Below are 15,741 nucleotides of genomic sequence, written 5' to 3' on the forward strand. Positions count from 1 at the left end.
GGATTAGTTAATCTCAGAGAACTCTTTCATCTCAAAGTCTTATGACTTCCCCCCACTTTTCCTTATTGAAAATTATAACTTTTATTTCTAGTGGGAACTAGATACTATGATACCTATTTTATGCGATAAATGCAGAGGATGTTAGAATATTAAAATGTACATATCATTAAAAATACTTTCAAAAATTAGTACACTTGATGGATTTGAATGAAAATAAATTCAGTGCAAGTGTGAAAACACCTGAACATAGCATATACTCAGTAAATATTAGTGGTGTCCAGTACTCAGTCAATGTAATTTGCCCTGTTTTACTGTTCAGTGCAGTATCTTCTCATAAGGCTTTGTTGAGCAGTAGAAAGAATGATGTTACAGTGAGAGCTAGATTCAAATTCCAATCCCAACATATATTAGGTGTGTGATCTTGAGTATGTTACTTAATCTCTCTGAGTTTGGTTTCCATACCCTTAAAATGGAGACACTAATGCCTATCTTGCAGATTTTGAAAATTAAGTGAAATAATTTATAAGTACCAGGAGCACAACGGTTTCTCAAAACTTAGTTCTTGGACCTTGGTCTTTATAATTTACTTTTACCATATAATATTCCACTAACTTAGTTTTTACACAAGATATATATCCCAATAATGTCTCCTGCTAAAAGTAGATGTTCAGAATGTGGCCCAATATATCTTGCAATATATAATTTACCCAGGAAATAATTCAAGAAGTCATCTTACAGCATCTTGAGTCTTCCCAATAGATGCTTGGAACCAGAGTAGGTTAATTCAGTCCATGGTGACATTTAGCCAAAAATAAATTGGCAAATGCACATGTTGTTTATTGTAAGGCTGTGGATACACAAACACAAATATCCACACATCCATACAGACACAATTATATGCATGTGTATATGTATATTTTAAAGATGTATTAGCAGTAAATTTAGAATACTTCTGTTTGCTTGTCACATTGATCCACTGATAGCATTTACTAACAACAGCGTTATCTTTATGCAATAACATTTACTGCTTTTCTACTTATCAAAAGTTGCGTATTCATAGTAAAAAATTTAGAAAATCGAAAGGGATAGAGAATAACATTGTCTCATGGCTCACTAATCTAAAAGAAAATATTTTAATATTTTGGTGTATAGCTAACCATACATTTTTCTATGCATATATGACCAATGATATATAGCATATAATTTATTTTATGCCCATATTTAAGCAGCTTAAAGAAAAGTCACAGAAAAGAATCTTAATGTTTGATATTTGAACTTTTAATATAGTATGCCTTTTTATTTGTCTTTAAAAATTCTTTTAAGATATTTTAAGCTTTCTTGTGTTCAGTTTTATGGATAGAGCTTCATATATTAAATCAGTCTTATGTCATCAGATGTGTAGGTTACTTCTTCAAGTTTTTATAATACCAATATCATCAGTATAATGTGGACTTTATAAACAAATACTCAAATAGGTGTCAAGATAAATTTACAGGAGAATAATTAATTGGGCAAAGTATATAACAGTTTAAAGGCTTATGTTATATTTTGCCAAAATACTCTCCAGGAAAGTTATACCAATTATTCTCACACCAGAAATATAAAAACTATGCATTCCCTCACATTTGCTCTAACACTGGGAATTATTATTTAAAGAGAAATCCTTGTCACCTTGAGGGATGGAAGATATATCTCATTATCATTTTTAATTAGCATTTATTTGATTACTAGTGGCCCTTTGATATTTCTTCTTTTAGGGAACTGCCTGTTTATACTCTTTGACCATATTTCTATTAAGGCAGGCTTACCTCTATTATCCATGTTCTACACAGAAAATTAAAACATCTTTCAAGGGCTAAACCCAGCCTAAATTCTATTATGATGCAAAGTAATTGTAGGTTGTTAATGCTATTTACAAATCATATATCATTTTTATTTCACCATTGAAATAAAAAGTTGCATTCACAATTAAGTCTATCTCCTCAGTAGAACTCAGTCCAGTAAGACAAACACTCCTAAATTTTGACTCTAAAACTGTTCACATTCTTATTGCTGCAAAATACTATTCTAGTATCATTATTAGAGTACCTAATATATTTCTGTGCTTGCTTCATTTATTACTTGCCATAATGGGACTGCATATCTTTAGTGCTGGTTATGCACAATTAGCACTTAGTTATTGTCTTGTCACTTCAGCCCCTACAAGACAAACTTCTTTAATGCAAGAAGTCAGCTAATCTTCATCAGTCAAGCAAAGCAGACAAATTTTGTTACTCTGAATACAGAAGGTTTTCAATATAGGAGATTCTCCTTTTACTCTGATGTTTTCTTGGGAAATCCTCTCCAATAAAGCCATATGCCACATGAGCCTATACTTTCAGTAGTCAAATCATTGTCATAGTATCGCCCCTTTTCAAGTGAAACACAAGGCAAATAGATAATTTATAGGCACTTTCTCCTAAGCAAACTTTATTGACATCTGAAATTGTGGTATGATAAATAATTATGAATTTTATTTAGCAGTCATTTCATCTGAACTTTCAAATCAAAATATCATTAACATCTAAAGCATTTCTGAATATTTTAAAAAAATGGTAATAATAACCTTTCAGGATTGGTTGTCCCTTGTACATACCCTCTCTGCCCTTTTTCGAGGGGTACGGCTAAAAATGTGAATCCTCTATTAAAAATCTAAAAGTTTCTCTTTTTTAAAAGGACCAGAGGAAGGTTATTATGAGCCTCTTATATAATAACTTGAAACTCATTCCAGAATAGGAAAATTCTGTGTAATAGGTTAATTTCTTAAGGGTGAATGAACCTCTGCTCATTAGAAAATTCCATAAATCTAAATGATAGTTTTATAAGTAAAGGAAAAAACATGCTTTTTGGTAATGAAATTGCCTCGAATATGTAGAATTGTATAACACTAAAGAATAAAAGCACTGTGCTAGGCTCTGGAAACAGAGGTGAATGCAATCCAGTTTCTCTCTTTAGACTTATTCGGAGCTACGAGAGAGACAGGACATCAAAGACTCACAGATGAGTGTAATCGATGCTAAACAGAGATCTATACCAAGGGAAGAGAGGTCCATTCTTTTGAAGTCCTAGGGAAGCATCAAAGGGTTGATGTGCTGGGTGTTAAAAAAGAACTCCCTAGGACTGGTTGGGATATAGGAAGTGTGTCTGGTGGGGGGTGGGGAAGATGGGGAAGCCAGGGAGCAGTGAGAAAAGGGATTTCCAGACAGATGGAGCAGAATGCAAGGCATGGAGGTGTGAAAGCATTTAATGTGTTCACGAAATAAAAAGTAGCTCAGTGTGCTCGGAGATTAGATGGATCTTGGTTGGGATATGGAGGAGTGGGGAATGGAGTGAGGAGCAGGAGATGAATTGTAAAGGTAAGAAGTCAATGAATACAAGTCAAAATGAAAGCAAATTTAAATTATTCCGTCTATAATACTTTTGTTATTTAAAGCTATTTGCTTCTGGAATAAATCTAGCTTAACCAGTATTTATTGACTACCCACCTCAAGTAGGAGTACGATTTATGGTGGTCTTTTAAAGGGTTCAAAAGAAATATAACTCATGGTCATCTGCCTCAACACTGCTGTCCAGACTGGGAAACCTGTTACACATTCAGGGGAAAATCTGAAATGCCGAAGTAAATGATACACAAATAAATAAGTGCTTTGGGAAAGATCAGAATGAGTTGACATGGCCAGGGAGTATTGATGGAGGGAATAGAAACTAAAGAATTTTTAGAATTTAAGTAGATGGAAAAAAGAGAGAAATATCGCTGGCTAGGGAACACCTTATGCAAAGGTGAAAACATTATTATTAGCAAGTAATAATGACAGCAAATTCTTATATAGTGCTGATCATATGCCAGACACTATTCTGTTTTACATGTACTAACTCATTTAATACTCAAAATAACTCATAAGTAGGTACTATTATTAGCCTCATTTACAGAGAGGAAACTGAAGTAGAGAAAATTGAAGTAACTTGCTCAAGATTACCCAGTTAGAAAATGGTGGACTCAAGATTTGAACCCAGGCACTCTGGTTTTAGTCTCTGGACACAGGGCCAGTATGAGGACACTGGCCTGTTTCAAGAAGTGTATTTTATTTTCTAAGTGGATATAAATGTGAGTAGATATAGTGGAGTCAAAGTAAGGTAGACTTTGAATAATTTATAGCTGCATTCGGGATGTGTGTAGTGTAACTTGGTCCAGAAAAGACTGTTAAGAATAAAGTGTGTAATGACAACTAGGCTGTCATTGGGAAAAGACAGTAAATTTGTTCACAAGTGTATAGTGGTGGGACAATGAGTATATAACCTGCACTTCTTACTGCAAAGAAAGAAAAGTATCAAAATATCCATCTTTTAGTAACTGAGGATGCTAAATAGGAAAGTAGACACATTGGAAATACAGGTTGGATCTCCCTTCTTTTTAAAATGTTGTGGAGATGGAAATTAATTCTAATTGACAGTCACTAACGTTAGGGAAAGAAGATGACTAAGTTAATATTTTCATTTCTTTGGAAGGATGTTACAAATGGAGGCTTCTTAACAGAGGTTTTGATAACCTGCTCAAACCTACTCTGAGTCCCATACTTTATAGGGATAATTTATTAATTATACTTATTTTCTGTACTTTTCAAGTCTCTAAGACCATATGAATTCAACTAGAATCACTCCAGAATATCTGGAAATTAAATCTATTATTCTAAAACATCAAGATTAGATGGTTTAATAATCTGATTGGGCATCTTTTTATTCCTTAACATATTTGTTTAAATGAAGGCAAAATTAATTGAACTGACTATACCACAAGCAATTAGAATTAGATTACAAGGAAGATTATCAGTTTATTTTCTGGAATTTTAGCCAGAGCTATTAATATACTTACAGCATCCTCTGGCCAGCACTGCTTGTATAATATTTTTTCTGCAAATGCTAAATCTCCTAAGGAGCTGGTTATATAACATTGGAAATTAGCCTTTCTTACAAAATCACAATTATAGATTATTTTGTTAAGCACCTAATATCTGCATTGCTGTTTCTCTAATTTCTTCATGTTATATATGGAACATTTTAAAGGAGAGTACCAATCCTAATTGCATACCAGTCATAATCCACTCTTAACCATAGCTTTCAAGCCTGCTTTGTTTGAGTTATATGTGTAAGTGTGACATCCCTCACTCATGTTCTGTTTCATCTTAACCTTTAAGTATAAATTGAAGTGTACATCAAATGTACTTTATCCAGTTGGCAACACATTAGTAACAAACTATTTCAGATAGGGTTACTTTAGATGAATTCTATTTATGTTAACAACATCTCATTAAATGGTAGGCAGACTTTTTAAAAATTATGCAAAAGAGGGGCCAGCCCAGTGGCGTAGTAGTTAAGTTCAGCACGCTCCACTTTGGCTACCCAGGTTCACAGGTTCGGATCCTGGGCGCAGACCTACACCACTCACCAAGCCATGCTGTGGCAGTGACCCATATACAAAATAGAGGTAAGATTGGCACAGGGCCAATCTTCTTCACCCTTCCCCCCCCCCAAAAAAAAATTATGCAAAGGAATAATAGTAATACAAAAAACTCTTTAACTTCTTAGCCTACATGCTTTTCTGCCTCCAGGTAAAAGCATGAGTCTTGAAGCCAAAGAGATCTGGTCCCTTTCCTTCCCCTTCATATACATCCTAGCTGTGGAACCTTGGGCAGGTTTTTCAACTTCTAGTAGGAAGCCTTAGGTTTTTCATCTGAAAAAGACAATGATAACATCTACCTTCTTGGTCAGATGTAAGGAATAAATGTGATCATGTATGTACATGCTTAGTTAGCACATGGTGGCTATATAGAAGGTGGCTATTTTAATTATCGGTATTCCAAATATTGAGGTAAGGCTTTACAGTTCCACAGACTTACAAATGTTACTGATATTACAAATAAGAAACACTGGTTTCATCTTCAATATCATAAATGGAAGGTTGGGATTTTAACCCCATTCATTGCAATATGCCTCTCTGCCTTTCATATACTTCTCATTTTAACATCCCTACAATCCAGTGATGTGGCTGTTTTATCTTCCACACAGAGAACTGACTCAGAGAAAGTATGAAATGTCCTCTATCTTGCATTGGGCAGGTGATAGTGGCACGGCTCAGAACTAGATCCCCAGGCTCTTGGTTCAGTGCTTTTCTCACTATAACAACCCTAGATTTATTAATCTACAAATAAAAATTATCTAAGTTTCAAGGCCTCTGAAGGTAAAAATGACATGACAGAAAAAACATCTTTTTATTTGATAGCTAATAGAATTTGAGGGCTTGTTAAAAATTTAAAGCCAAATTTTAAACAATATAGAGTTGAAAGAGTATTTCCAGTTTAGTTGGTTTGTAGAAAAAAAAAGATTCAGTAGCATCAGCTGGAACACAAGAGTGTTTTATTGAATTTATTTATTTTTGATGTGATATTTTATTATTAGCTTATTAGTTCAAATTAATTTCAACGGTAATGTAAGTGGAAAATTTTGAACATATTTGTTTTGAACAGTAATCAAATGTATTCTACATGCTATTTTATAAAATCTCACATAAAAGATAAGTATCTAATTTGGCTACTTAGGCCTGTCCAACGAAAGAAATATTTCCTTTTATTCAACATATCTTAGTGATCAGGATAATCTACAAATGCTGGTTTATTCAAACACCACTTTTTAAGCACAATATTTAAAGTTCATAGTTTTCAACTAATAAAAAGAAGATAAATTTAAAGACCAAACTTGAATGTTTTTTTGTATCCAATAGCTTGACCCTAGATGCCAGGATTTCAAGATCAGCACATAGTCTGTACTTTCAATCAACATCATCAGCAGGCAGTAATCCTAGGGAAAAAAAGTAAATTCCACAAATAAACAGACCAATTTTCCTTTAAGAGGAAAGCTAATTCTTTTCAATCCACTTTTTTTATTACACTATTTTCCCCTCTATCTACTTAGCTAGAATAAGGATAAATGTCCAAAGCTACCCAGTTGGAAAATAAATAGGTTTACTGTTTGTCTAGCATTCCAACCTTTGCAAATGTAAATCAGTCCAAGTGCTCCTCATTTAAACCTTCAACTTCACAAAACATTAAAGGGTGGCTTTCACGACACAATTTAATCTATCCACTAAGATTTCTGCTTGAACATCATTCGAAATTGACTATCTGATAAAGAGAGACCACTATCAGAGGTCAGTGAGGTCAACTTGTATAATTACAAGTAGTTTTACTGGGTCAACTTGACCAGACGCTGCTGTTTGAAGGTTAAATTGTTACAATTAAAAATATATACAGATCTCCCCAGAGTTACTTTATTGTTAAATGTACTGGAAACAGCACAAGCATTTATTTCTGACCTTAATTGTGTCCAAAGCATCGCCACTGGGAAATTATACAAAAAGAGCATTTATTTAAAACATTACAATCTTGCACATTAAACAATGCTTTATAGAATAAAATACATAATTAGCTACTTGAAACTAGTTTATTTATCACATCAATATTAAGAAGTTTATTCAGGTTATTCCCTTTGGTTTAATTGGAAGTGCACTAAGAAATGACATTTACCATTTCATAGTTGGTGAACTTGCTACAAACAAAGGAATATGGCCCAGCATCAGAGTTGGATGCTAAAACAACTTTACTTTAGAACAATCACTTCCAAATTACTAGAATTTAATCACATTTTAATAACAGAGAGTAAAAGGAAGTTTTAAATGGGAAGCTTTAAAATGAATTCTAATCATTGGATTCATTTTAATGCCTTTTCCTTTTTTTATAAAGTAGGTAAATGGTCATTGATGAAATCCTCCATAATCGCTACAGTGAAGTCTTATTATGATTCTTTCTTTTATTTTAATGAGTGTAAATATAGATCAGTTCTTTTTTCTTTCCAATGTGGTAAAAAAACAAAACAAAACAAAACAAAAAAAACACCACCTGCTGCCCTAGGTGTTTTCCTCTATGTTCCTATGACTTTTATATATAAAGGTGGGATTCAAATTTTATGTGCACTAGTTCATTAAATAATCTAAATGGTTTAATTTGGACAATAAAGGCAACTTGCTAAGCTAAGCTTTTAAATTCAGGGAATTACCATGCAAAATTATTATTAAGAAAAGAAATCTTCAAATCTTTAGATCTGAGTGAAATGATCTTAACAGATTTTCTTTTCTAAAATATTTTCAGATTTTGTGTTGGAGACAAATTTTTCCTAAAGAATAACATGATCCTTTGCCAGACGGACTACGAGGAGGGTTTAATGAAAGAAGGTTATGCACCCCAGGTTCGCTGATCTATCAACATCACCCCATTAAGAATACAAAGCACTGCATTCTTTTATCTTTTTTGCTCCACATATATATAAGAATTGACACAGGAACCTACTGAATAGCGTAGATATAGGAAAGCAGGATGGTTATACGGAATAAAAGGCGGACTGCATCTCTCTGTAGTGAAATTGCCCCAGTTCAGAGTTGAATGTTTATTATTAAAGAAAAAAGTAATGTACATATTGCTGGATTTTTTTGCTTGCTATTCGTTTTTGTGTCACTTGGCATGAGATGTTTATTTTGGACTATTGTATATAATGTATTGTAATATTTGAAGCACAAATGTAATACAGTTTTATTGTGTTACCATTTGTGTTCTGTTTGCTTCTTTGTATTGTTGCATTTAGTACAATCAGTGTTTAAACTTACTGTATATTTATGCTTTCTGTATCTACCAGCTATTTTAAATGAGCTGTAACTTTCTAGTAAAGAATTGAAGAGCAAATCTCACTAATGATACACATATAGATAAAGCAAGTCTATCAACATTAAAAATACTAAAAAATAAAAACACACAGAAGCATTTTAGCAACATCCACTATAATTGACACTATGATTTAGAGTCTATCAGTGTTCTCATTATAGCCCCCTATTTTCAGGGGGTTAAAGATCAGCTTTAAAAAAATGCATCAAAATTTCATCTTAAAGCACTTTCATTTTATACCAACATGAAAAGTGCCATTTTTAGAATAACTTTAAAGCTTAACAGTTATCCTTTTAATATCCTTGTTTTGTGCTCTTTACCTATACAATGGCTTTGATTTATTTTTTTCAGCCATTCACCCCTTATATGAACTAGTGCCTTTGGGTATCATGTAAGATTTTTCCAAAGGGTTACTTTAAAAAAGTGTTACCACAATTATGAGGTAATTTTAAAATGGTAAATTAAATTTCTTCTGCAAATTTTGCCCAGCTCTCTCCATAAGAGCTAAGGGTTTAATAACTTTATGGCTTGATAAATTTTGGGCACTAAAAGGATTTGAGTGCGAGTCTACTGAAACCATGATAATACATATTGAAGCTGATATTTGAGTAGTGAGGTTACTTTTGATCAGAGCAACATAGTGCTCACAGAATCTTCTAGAAGAAGAGAAACAAAGGGATTGATAAAAAGCTGAGAACTAGTGATTATATATTTTTCTGTATTTACTTGCCACTTATTTCAATGTTCAAAAGTGAACACTTTAAAAGTTTGACGTGTCTGACTCTTCATTGCTTTCTTTAAGTAATTACCCACTCAGAATATATCACACTTAGGCTGAAATCTGTCATTCCATTTTTTAAAGGTGAAAAATTATTCCTTTACCTACATGATGGCTGATAAAGAAGAAAGCTTTCTAGAAACAGAAATTATGGAGATTGATTATTTAAATTACAATTAAGGAAATAAAAATGAGACTATGATCCCTTCTGCGTTGCTCACACTCTGCTTCTTTGCCTCTGCCCCCTGTTAATAGAACTACTTTTCAACAAAGCTAATTCCACACAGGCACAATGAAGCATATTTTTACTGGAGTAAATTTAGTGCTGTGGGTTTACTTTTTGCTTACTTTCTCTTGATCGCTTGTATAGGAGACAATAATTCCCAACGTTATTTGCATACATATTTGTCCTGCCAATATATGCATTGCAGATGAAAATTAAATGTGATACCTGAATTCTTGGTTTGGGGCCAAAATATTAAGCTGAAAATAATGCTGGTGTGGATTTGAGTTGTTTTAAAACAAAGCTTTATTAGGAACATGCATGTGAATCTGGATATTGCTTCTCATTTTTAAGAAAATGGTTGTGTGAAAAGTGAATGATATGTATTTTTACAAATGCTTCATGGTTAAGAGTGTTTAAGTCACATGTCCCCCAAATTTGAGACATACCGAAAAAAGAATTTCAGAAATAGCTATTTGGAGCCCACAAAATAACTATTATTTTAGCCTTAGAGCCTTATAATTGTTGAAAAGACACGCATAGCCAAAACCAAAAAAACAAAACAAAACAAATGGGAGGGGGGGATTATGTGAGAAGTGGTTTTCGTAAAGCAGCCCTGTTAGTCCCCATTAAGAGTTGTTCGAAATTCATGTGGTTGTAAAATTTTAATTGTCAGTATTTCTTCAAATGATCTTTTTTAGATTTAAAAAAATCTATGTTTTGCATATGTTTATCAATATGTCAAAATACTTGTAAATTGGGAACAAACTTCTCTCAGCTTCTTGAAGCTGTTCAACTCTCCTTGCCACCCAAAAACCAAACAAGGTTTTTCCTGTCTTTTCTTTTGCTTCATCCTTTGGGAATTAATTCTGCTTTTTACTACAAACAAAATTACTCACCTGGATTAAAGATTAAGGCCTTAATCTCCTTAGATTATCTTTAATCTCCATGAAATGGTGAAACAAGACAGAAATAGGCCATTTTACAGCTAATTGCCCATAAATAGTAGCATTTTTGACCTGAAGTACTAAGCTAATTGTCTTGACTACTCCAAGTCCCTGAATTGTTGTCAACTTTCCTCTTTGTGTTGTGTAGCCCTGACGTCCCTTAGCTTGTTATCAGATGCCTCCAATAGGACACCTCTGACGGAGCTTTGATTTCTCCCGCAGCGAAAGCTCCCTTCCTGACATGCATCTCATATAGGCTGCCTCTGATGAAGGACCAGTCACCTCCACTCCACCAGAGTGCTGGCTGAGTTTAAAAGCTGACCTGTGTTTGTAATTTCACTTTCATCTTGCTTAATAAATATCTGCTGGATTCTTTCATTCATTTTTTATATTCGGATTTATGTTTTTAATAAAAGGGGTATTACACTATTTGATTGCGCTTAATTGGCAAAATCCAAGATGATATCTAGAAAACATGTTAAGTCCACAAAAAGGAAAAAATGTGTAAGAACATTTACTTTCAAGAGGTAAATTGGAATAAGCATAGATAAAGGATCTCAAATGCGCTCTCCAAATGTTCTATTTAGGATCTCTGAGTGAAGTAGTTTACTGCTATTTACTTTTGTGGGGAAAATAAAACTGTCAAAAATGAAGGTAGCGATTGCTGGGTGTAATTTTGTACATTTATACAAATTTTAAGTGATCTTTCTGAAAGCAACTGTGTTGCTGTTGTCAGACTAAATTTCCAATTTCCTATTTCCTGTATAATGAATTAAAACACTCAACTAGATGCTACATTTTCAAGGAAGAGATACTGTGCCTTGACTGAAACAGGGTGCTTAAAATTATATCTGTAGTAAAACATACCATATACAGGTGGTTTCCTTTTAACTCTCACTTTAGGCAAACCACTCTCCAAATAGTCACTTAAACAATTTCATAGAAATGATAGAGTCCAAACATGTTTGGTGTGCACTTCAGTAAGTTGCAAAACCAATCTGCGTGTTTATTGCAATTGGCCATTAGTGCAGAATACAATTTTAGCAAAAGCCTTTTGATTATTACTTTTTCTTAAAACACCATTATAGGTATTTCCTAAATGTGGTTTTAATGCAATTTAAGGTCATAGAAAGCAAAGCTTGAATATAGCATTATTTCAGTTGACATTTATTGAGTACCTACTATGTGACAAGCCTTGTCCTGAGCACTTGGTCTCCTATCAGGGAGACTTAGGATACTTCCTACATCAGATAACATTAAGGTGTCTTTGCACTGGTTTGTCCTCATCTCAAACCTACTAATGATGAGCATACAAGCAAATATGTTCTACCTATTCAGCATGTCATTGGTATGAAAGCATCAGAAAATATCTCAAGTAATCAACGTGTTCAGAGAATTATCTCACACAAATTACTCATTAACTCAATAGCATATAATAAAAAAGAATATCAATTAATTAATGAGTCACCCTCAGATCGCTATGATTACAATAGAGCTCTGTGGAAACAGCGGTTATATTCATCGCTTGCAATTGGCCCGTCATTTGGCTAAAACCAGTTTCATATTTAACACGTGCCTGTAGGTAGTTATGTGATTAGTATCCTAAATAAAGAATTCAGGAAGTCTACTGCTTATAAGACCTTATAAATGGTCAGAAAAATAAAGAAAACTCTCATTTTTAGTTTCCTTTGAAGCCAAGCTATTAGAAGGGTATTATCTTTCTAAAAGGTCTACTTTTACATTTATAATTAAGATGTAAGACTTCCATGTTGACTATTATAAGGATTAGCTGCTAAAACACTTAAAAGTAAATCTTATAATGCTTTAGAATGCACATAATTTGAGTAACTTTTCACAAATATTAAAATCTGCATGACTGGTTTGTTTTTTATTTACAAAAAACTGTTTTTTATTTATGAAAAAGGACATTTTTGCTTTTGGTGGGCTCAGTTGGAGAGGGTGTATGGGGACTGACAGCAAGAGGGGAAGAGATTGAAAGAAATATCAAAAATTAGTTACAAAGTCACCAACTAAAGTTTCCAAACTGTCTTGGTAAATGCCATGCCAATAAGCTTATAGAATAATTATAACAGTTCCCTTAGGTAAGTACGAAACATCTGTTGGTAACACATAGCAGGTGTTAACAATTGCACATACTGAAATTTTTAAAAATGTTTTTAATTAAAAGAATTCTGTTTTCTGAAAAGGAAAATATGTCAAATTCAAAGATACTCCTGTTTTGAGTGTGCAGATCATGTAATGCACAAAGTTGTAAAGCCCAAATCATCTTGGATCAACTAGGTTTCATGTTTGGTTCAGATCATTGCAATCAAAAGTGAATTGGAATTCATTGCACTTTTTAAACAATTGGTATTCTGGGCTGAGGGGCTGAATACTCATGAAATTGGTATAACAGAGCTGATTACAGAATGTTTTGGCTCTTTTGGCAAGGTGGTTGCTGTTAACCATACCAAATTTAATGGACACAGTACAAAGAAAAATGGGAGCAAGAGACATTCGGATAACAGATTATCCAAATCTTTTTTAATCCTGCTTCTACAGAAGAATTTAAATTGCCTAAAATAAAACAGTTAATTTGTAACCTGTAACATCCTATGACCATCTCCAGTAGCTTTTAATAATAGCTAACACTTACTAAACACCATGTATCAGGCAGTTTTTCACGCTCATGTAATTTCCACAACACTCTTGTAACATAGGTACTATTACCCCTATTTTACAGATTTTAAATAAAAGCAAATAGAGCCTACTTAACTTGCCCAAGGTCATACAGTTAGTAAATAGTGAGATTTAACATAGATTTTCTGGCTCTAAGGCTTAACCAGTGTACTAGATCATCTCTTATAGGATTGTCATTATTATTATTATTATTATCATCGTCACTGTTATTATTTTCTAGCCAAGAACTAGAAGTTATCTATGCTTGAGCAAAAATTCCAAACATTTCAGAGTTAATGTCATCTTTAAAGATGAAAATTGGGAATGAGAGTGGTCATATTTTCCTAGACGCAATCTCCTCGGGAGCTCTTTCCTTCAACCACATCATGTAGGAATTTATTTGAGTCGGCAAAACAAGGGTACCGAGAATAGGGGATCTCTAGTACATCAGTATCAGGAACAAGAGGCAGTCAGCATAGACTTGAGAGTAACTTGAAGTAGAAAGCTGCAATTTTCTGCATCAGGATAAAAATATCATGGTGAGGTGGGGCTAGACCAGACTTGGAAGTCAAGAGAATAAAATTAGTATGTTACCTGTCTTTGATATTTTATAACTTTCTTCCAAAAGATGATATGAAAACGCACTTAAAGTCAGAATAGCAATCTGTGTCAGGCTACATGTTCACTGGTCTAAAATACACAAGCTATATAGGATGCTGGATCCAGGTCAGCTGCCACATAGCTAAGGAACTCTTTAGTCTCAGACTTACAATGGTGAGCCAGCTTAAAGCAATAGTGGTCAAAGCCATTATCCTTAACATAGAACAGAGCAAAATGCAATTATTTACATCTTCGTATTACCACAGAAAAATCACTAAGATATTCTTCCTTCCACTGCTTCAACTGCTTACTGCCATTACCACAGTCACTTCCATATATTGGGGTCCTTTCGAACATAAATCACTCCAGATTAAGTGATCCTAATGGGAACTTCCACCACACAAGAGTGTTCCTGCATTTTCAGTATATAATTAGTACCTAAACTGAAGAGTTTAGAGCTGTGATAATCATGGAGGAACGTGGTCAGATTGGGTTGCATAAACAATGTGTTGTTCCTCAACCTTTGAAGACACGGTGGAAGCCCCAGAAACTTTTAGTTGTATGATAGCTTAGGTTAATTACAACATGACTTGCTAAAATATCCCTAAGAACATCAAGCTTTCTACAGGCCAAGTTTGGTGGAGCTGGTAGGTTGCCTGCAAGTTAACCTTGACTTACAATTCCTGTATTCTTCTTAGAGAATCCTCAATTTAATGTGAAGAGTAGCAGGGGCTGGAAGACACAGAAACCATATCTCAGGCAGCGACTGGTATATGAGAAGAAAATATGGGAGAAAAATAAAATATAGGAGAAAATGTGGGATAAAAAGTTACCTGGAGGGGCCGGCCCCATGGCTTAGCGGTTAAGTGCGCACGCTCTGCTACTGGTGCCCGGGGTTCGGATCTGGGGCGCACACTGACACACTGCTTGTCCAGCCATGCTGAGGCAGAGTCCCACATACAGCAACTAGAAGGATATGCAACTATGACATACAACTATCTAGTGGGGCTTTGGGAAGTAAAAGGGGGAAAAAAGAGGAGGAGGATTGGCAATAAATGTTAGCTCAGGGCCGGTCTTCCTCAGCAAAAAAAAGAGGAGGATTGACATGGATGTTAGCTCGGGGCTGATCTTCCTCACAAAAAAAAAAAAAAAAGTTACCTGGAAAAAGCCAGGTAACTTTCTGAAAAAAGTCATTGAGTATCCACCATGGGTGTAGCACCATACGAGGCATTTCTAATTTTTTTCTGCCTGAGATGTTGGTGCATGAAATATAATGTTCATTGCTATTTATTCTTTGTTTAATGCCCAATTTATTAAACATACAACTCTAACAAATGCAATTTCTCTAAATATTTGTACACCATTTAAACAGCTAATAAACCAAAACTTGTAAATTTAATAAATCAGATCCAACCATTTAAACATTGATTAGAATCTTAGTCAAATTCTTCTAAACAGTTCAATAAAATTCCATATAATAAGCTTCAAGTACTCTAAAACTAGGCAGAAATTTTCACAATGAGTCAAAACATATTTTTAAAAAAAGAAAGCTGTAACAAAAATTATTAATTTAAATTAATATTTCTATATTTTCTTCATATCTTTCTAAGGTTACATTAATAGTAATTAATTCCTTTTAAAAATTAGAGAATATTGTCTCAACTGGCTGAGGTTACAGGAACTGTGTTGTTGACCATATAAACCTTGGTT

General features: G+C 33.8%; 1 protein-coding gene across 2 annotated transcripts in view; it reads left to right on the forward strand.

Annotated features, from left to right (window-relative positions):
• The window catches only part of LMO3 (LIM domain only 3), a 54,697-nt gene extending 43,573 nt beyond the window's left edge, over positions 1-11,124 (forward strand). Inside the window, exons 4-5 of one of the 2 annotated variants that reach the window (XM_058558692.1) lie at positions 8,238-8,334; positions 10,901-11,124. In XM_058558692.1, coding sequence (XP_058414675.1) covers positions 8,238-8,334; positions 10,901-10,906 — 103 coding nt within the window. In that variant the 3' untranslated portion in view covers positions 10,907-11,124. Of the gene's footprint in view, positions 1-8,237; positions 8,656-10,900 lie in introns of those variants that run through there. The other variant, XM_058558691.1, reaches the window with a different exon arrangement.
• Positions 11,125-15,741: the final 4,617 nt, after the last annotated feature.

This window comes from Diceros bicornis, chromosome 17 (genome assembly GCF_020826845.1).
Source record: "Diceros bicornis minor isolate mBicDic1 chromosome 17, mDicBic1.mat.cur, whole genome shotgun sequence".
Classification (NCBI taxonomy): domain Eukaryota; kingdom Metazoa; phylum Chordata; class Mammalia; order Perissodactyla; family Rhinocerotidae; genus Diceros; species Diceros bicornis.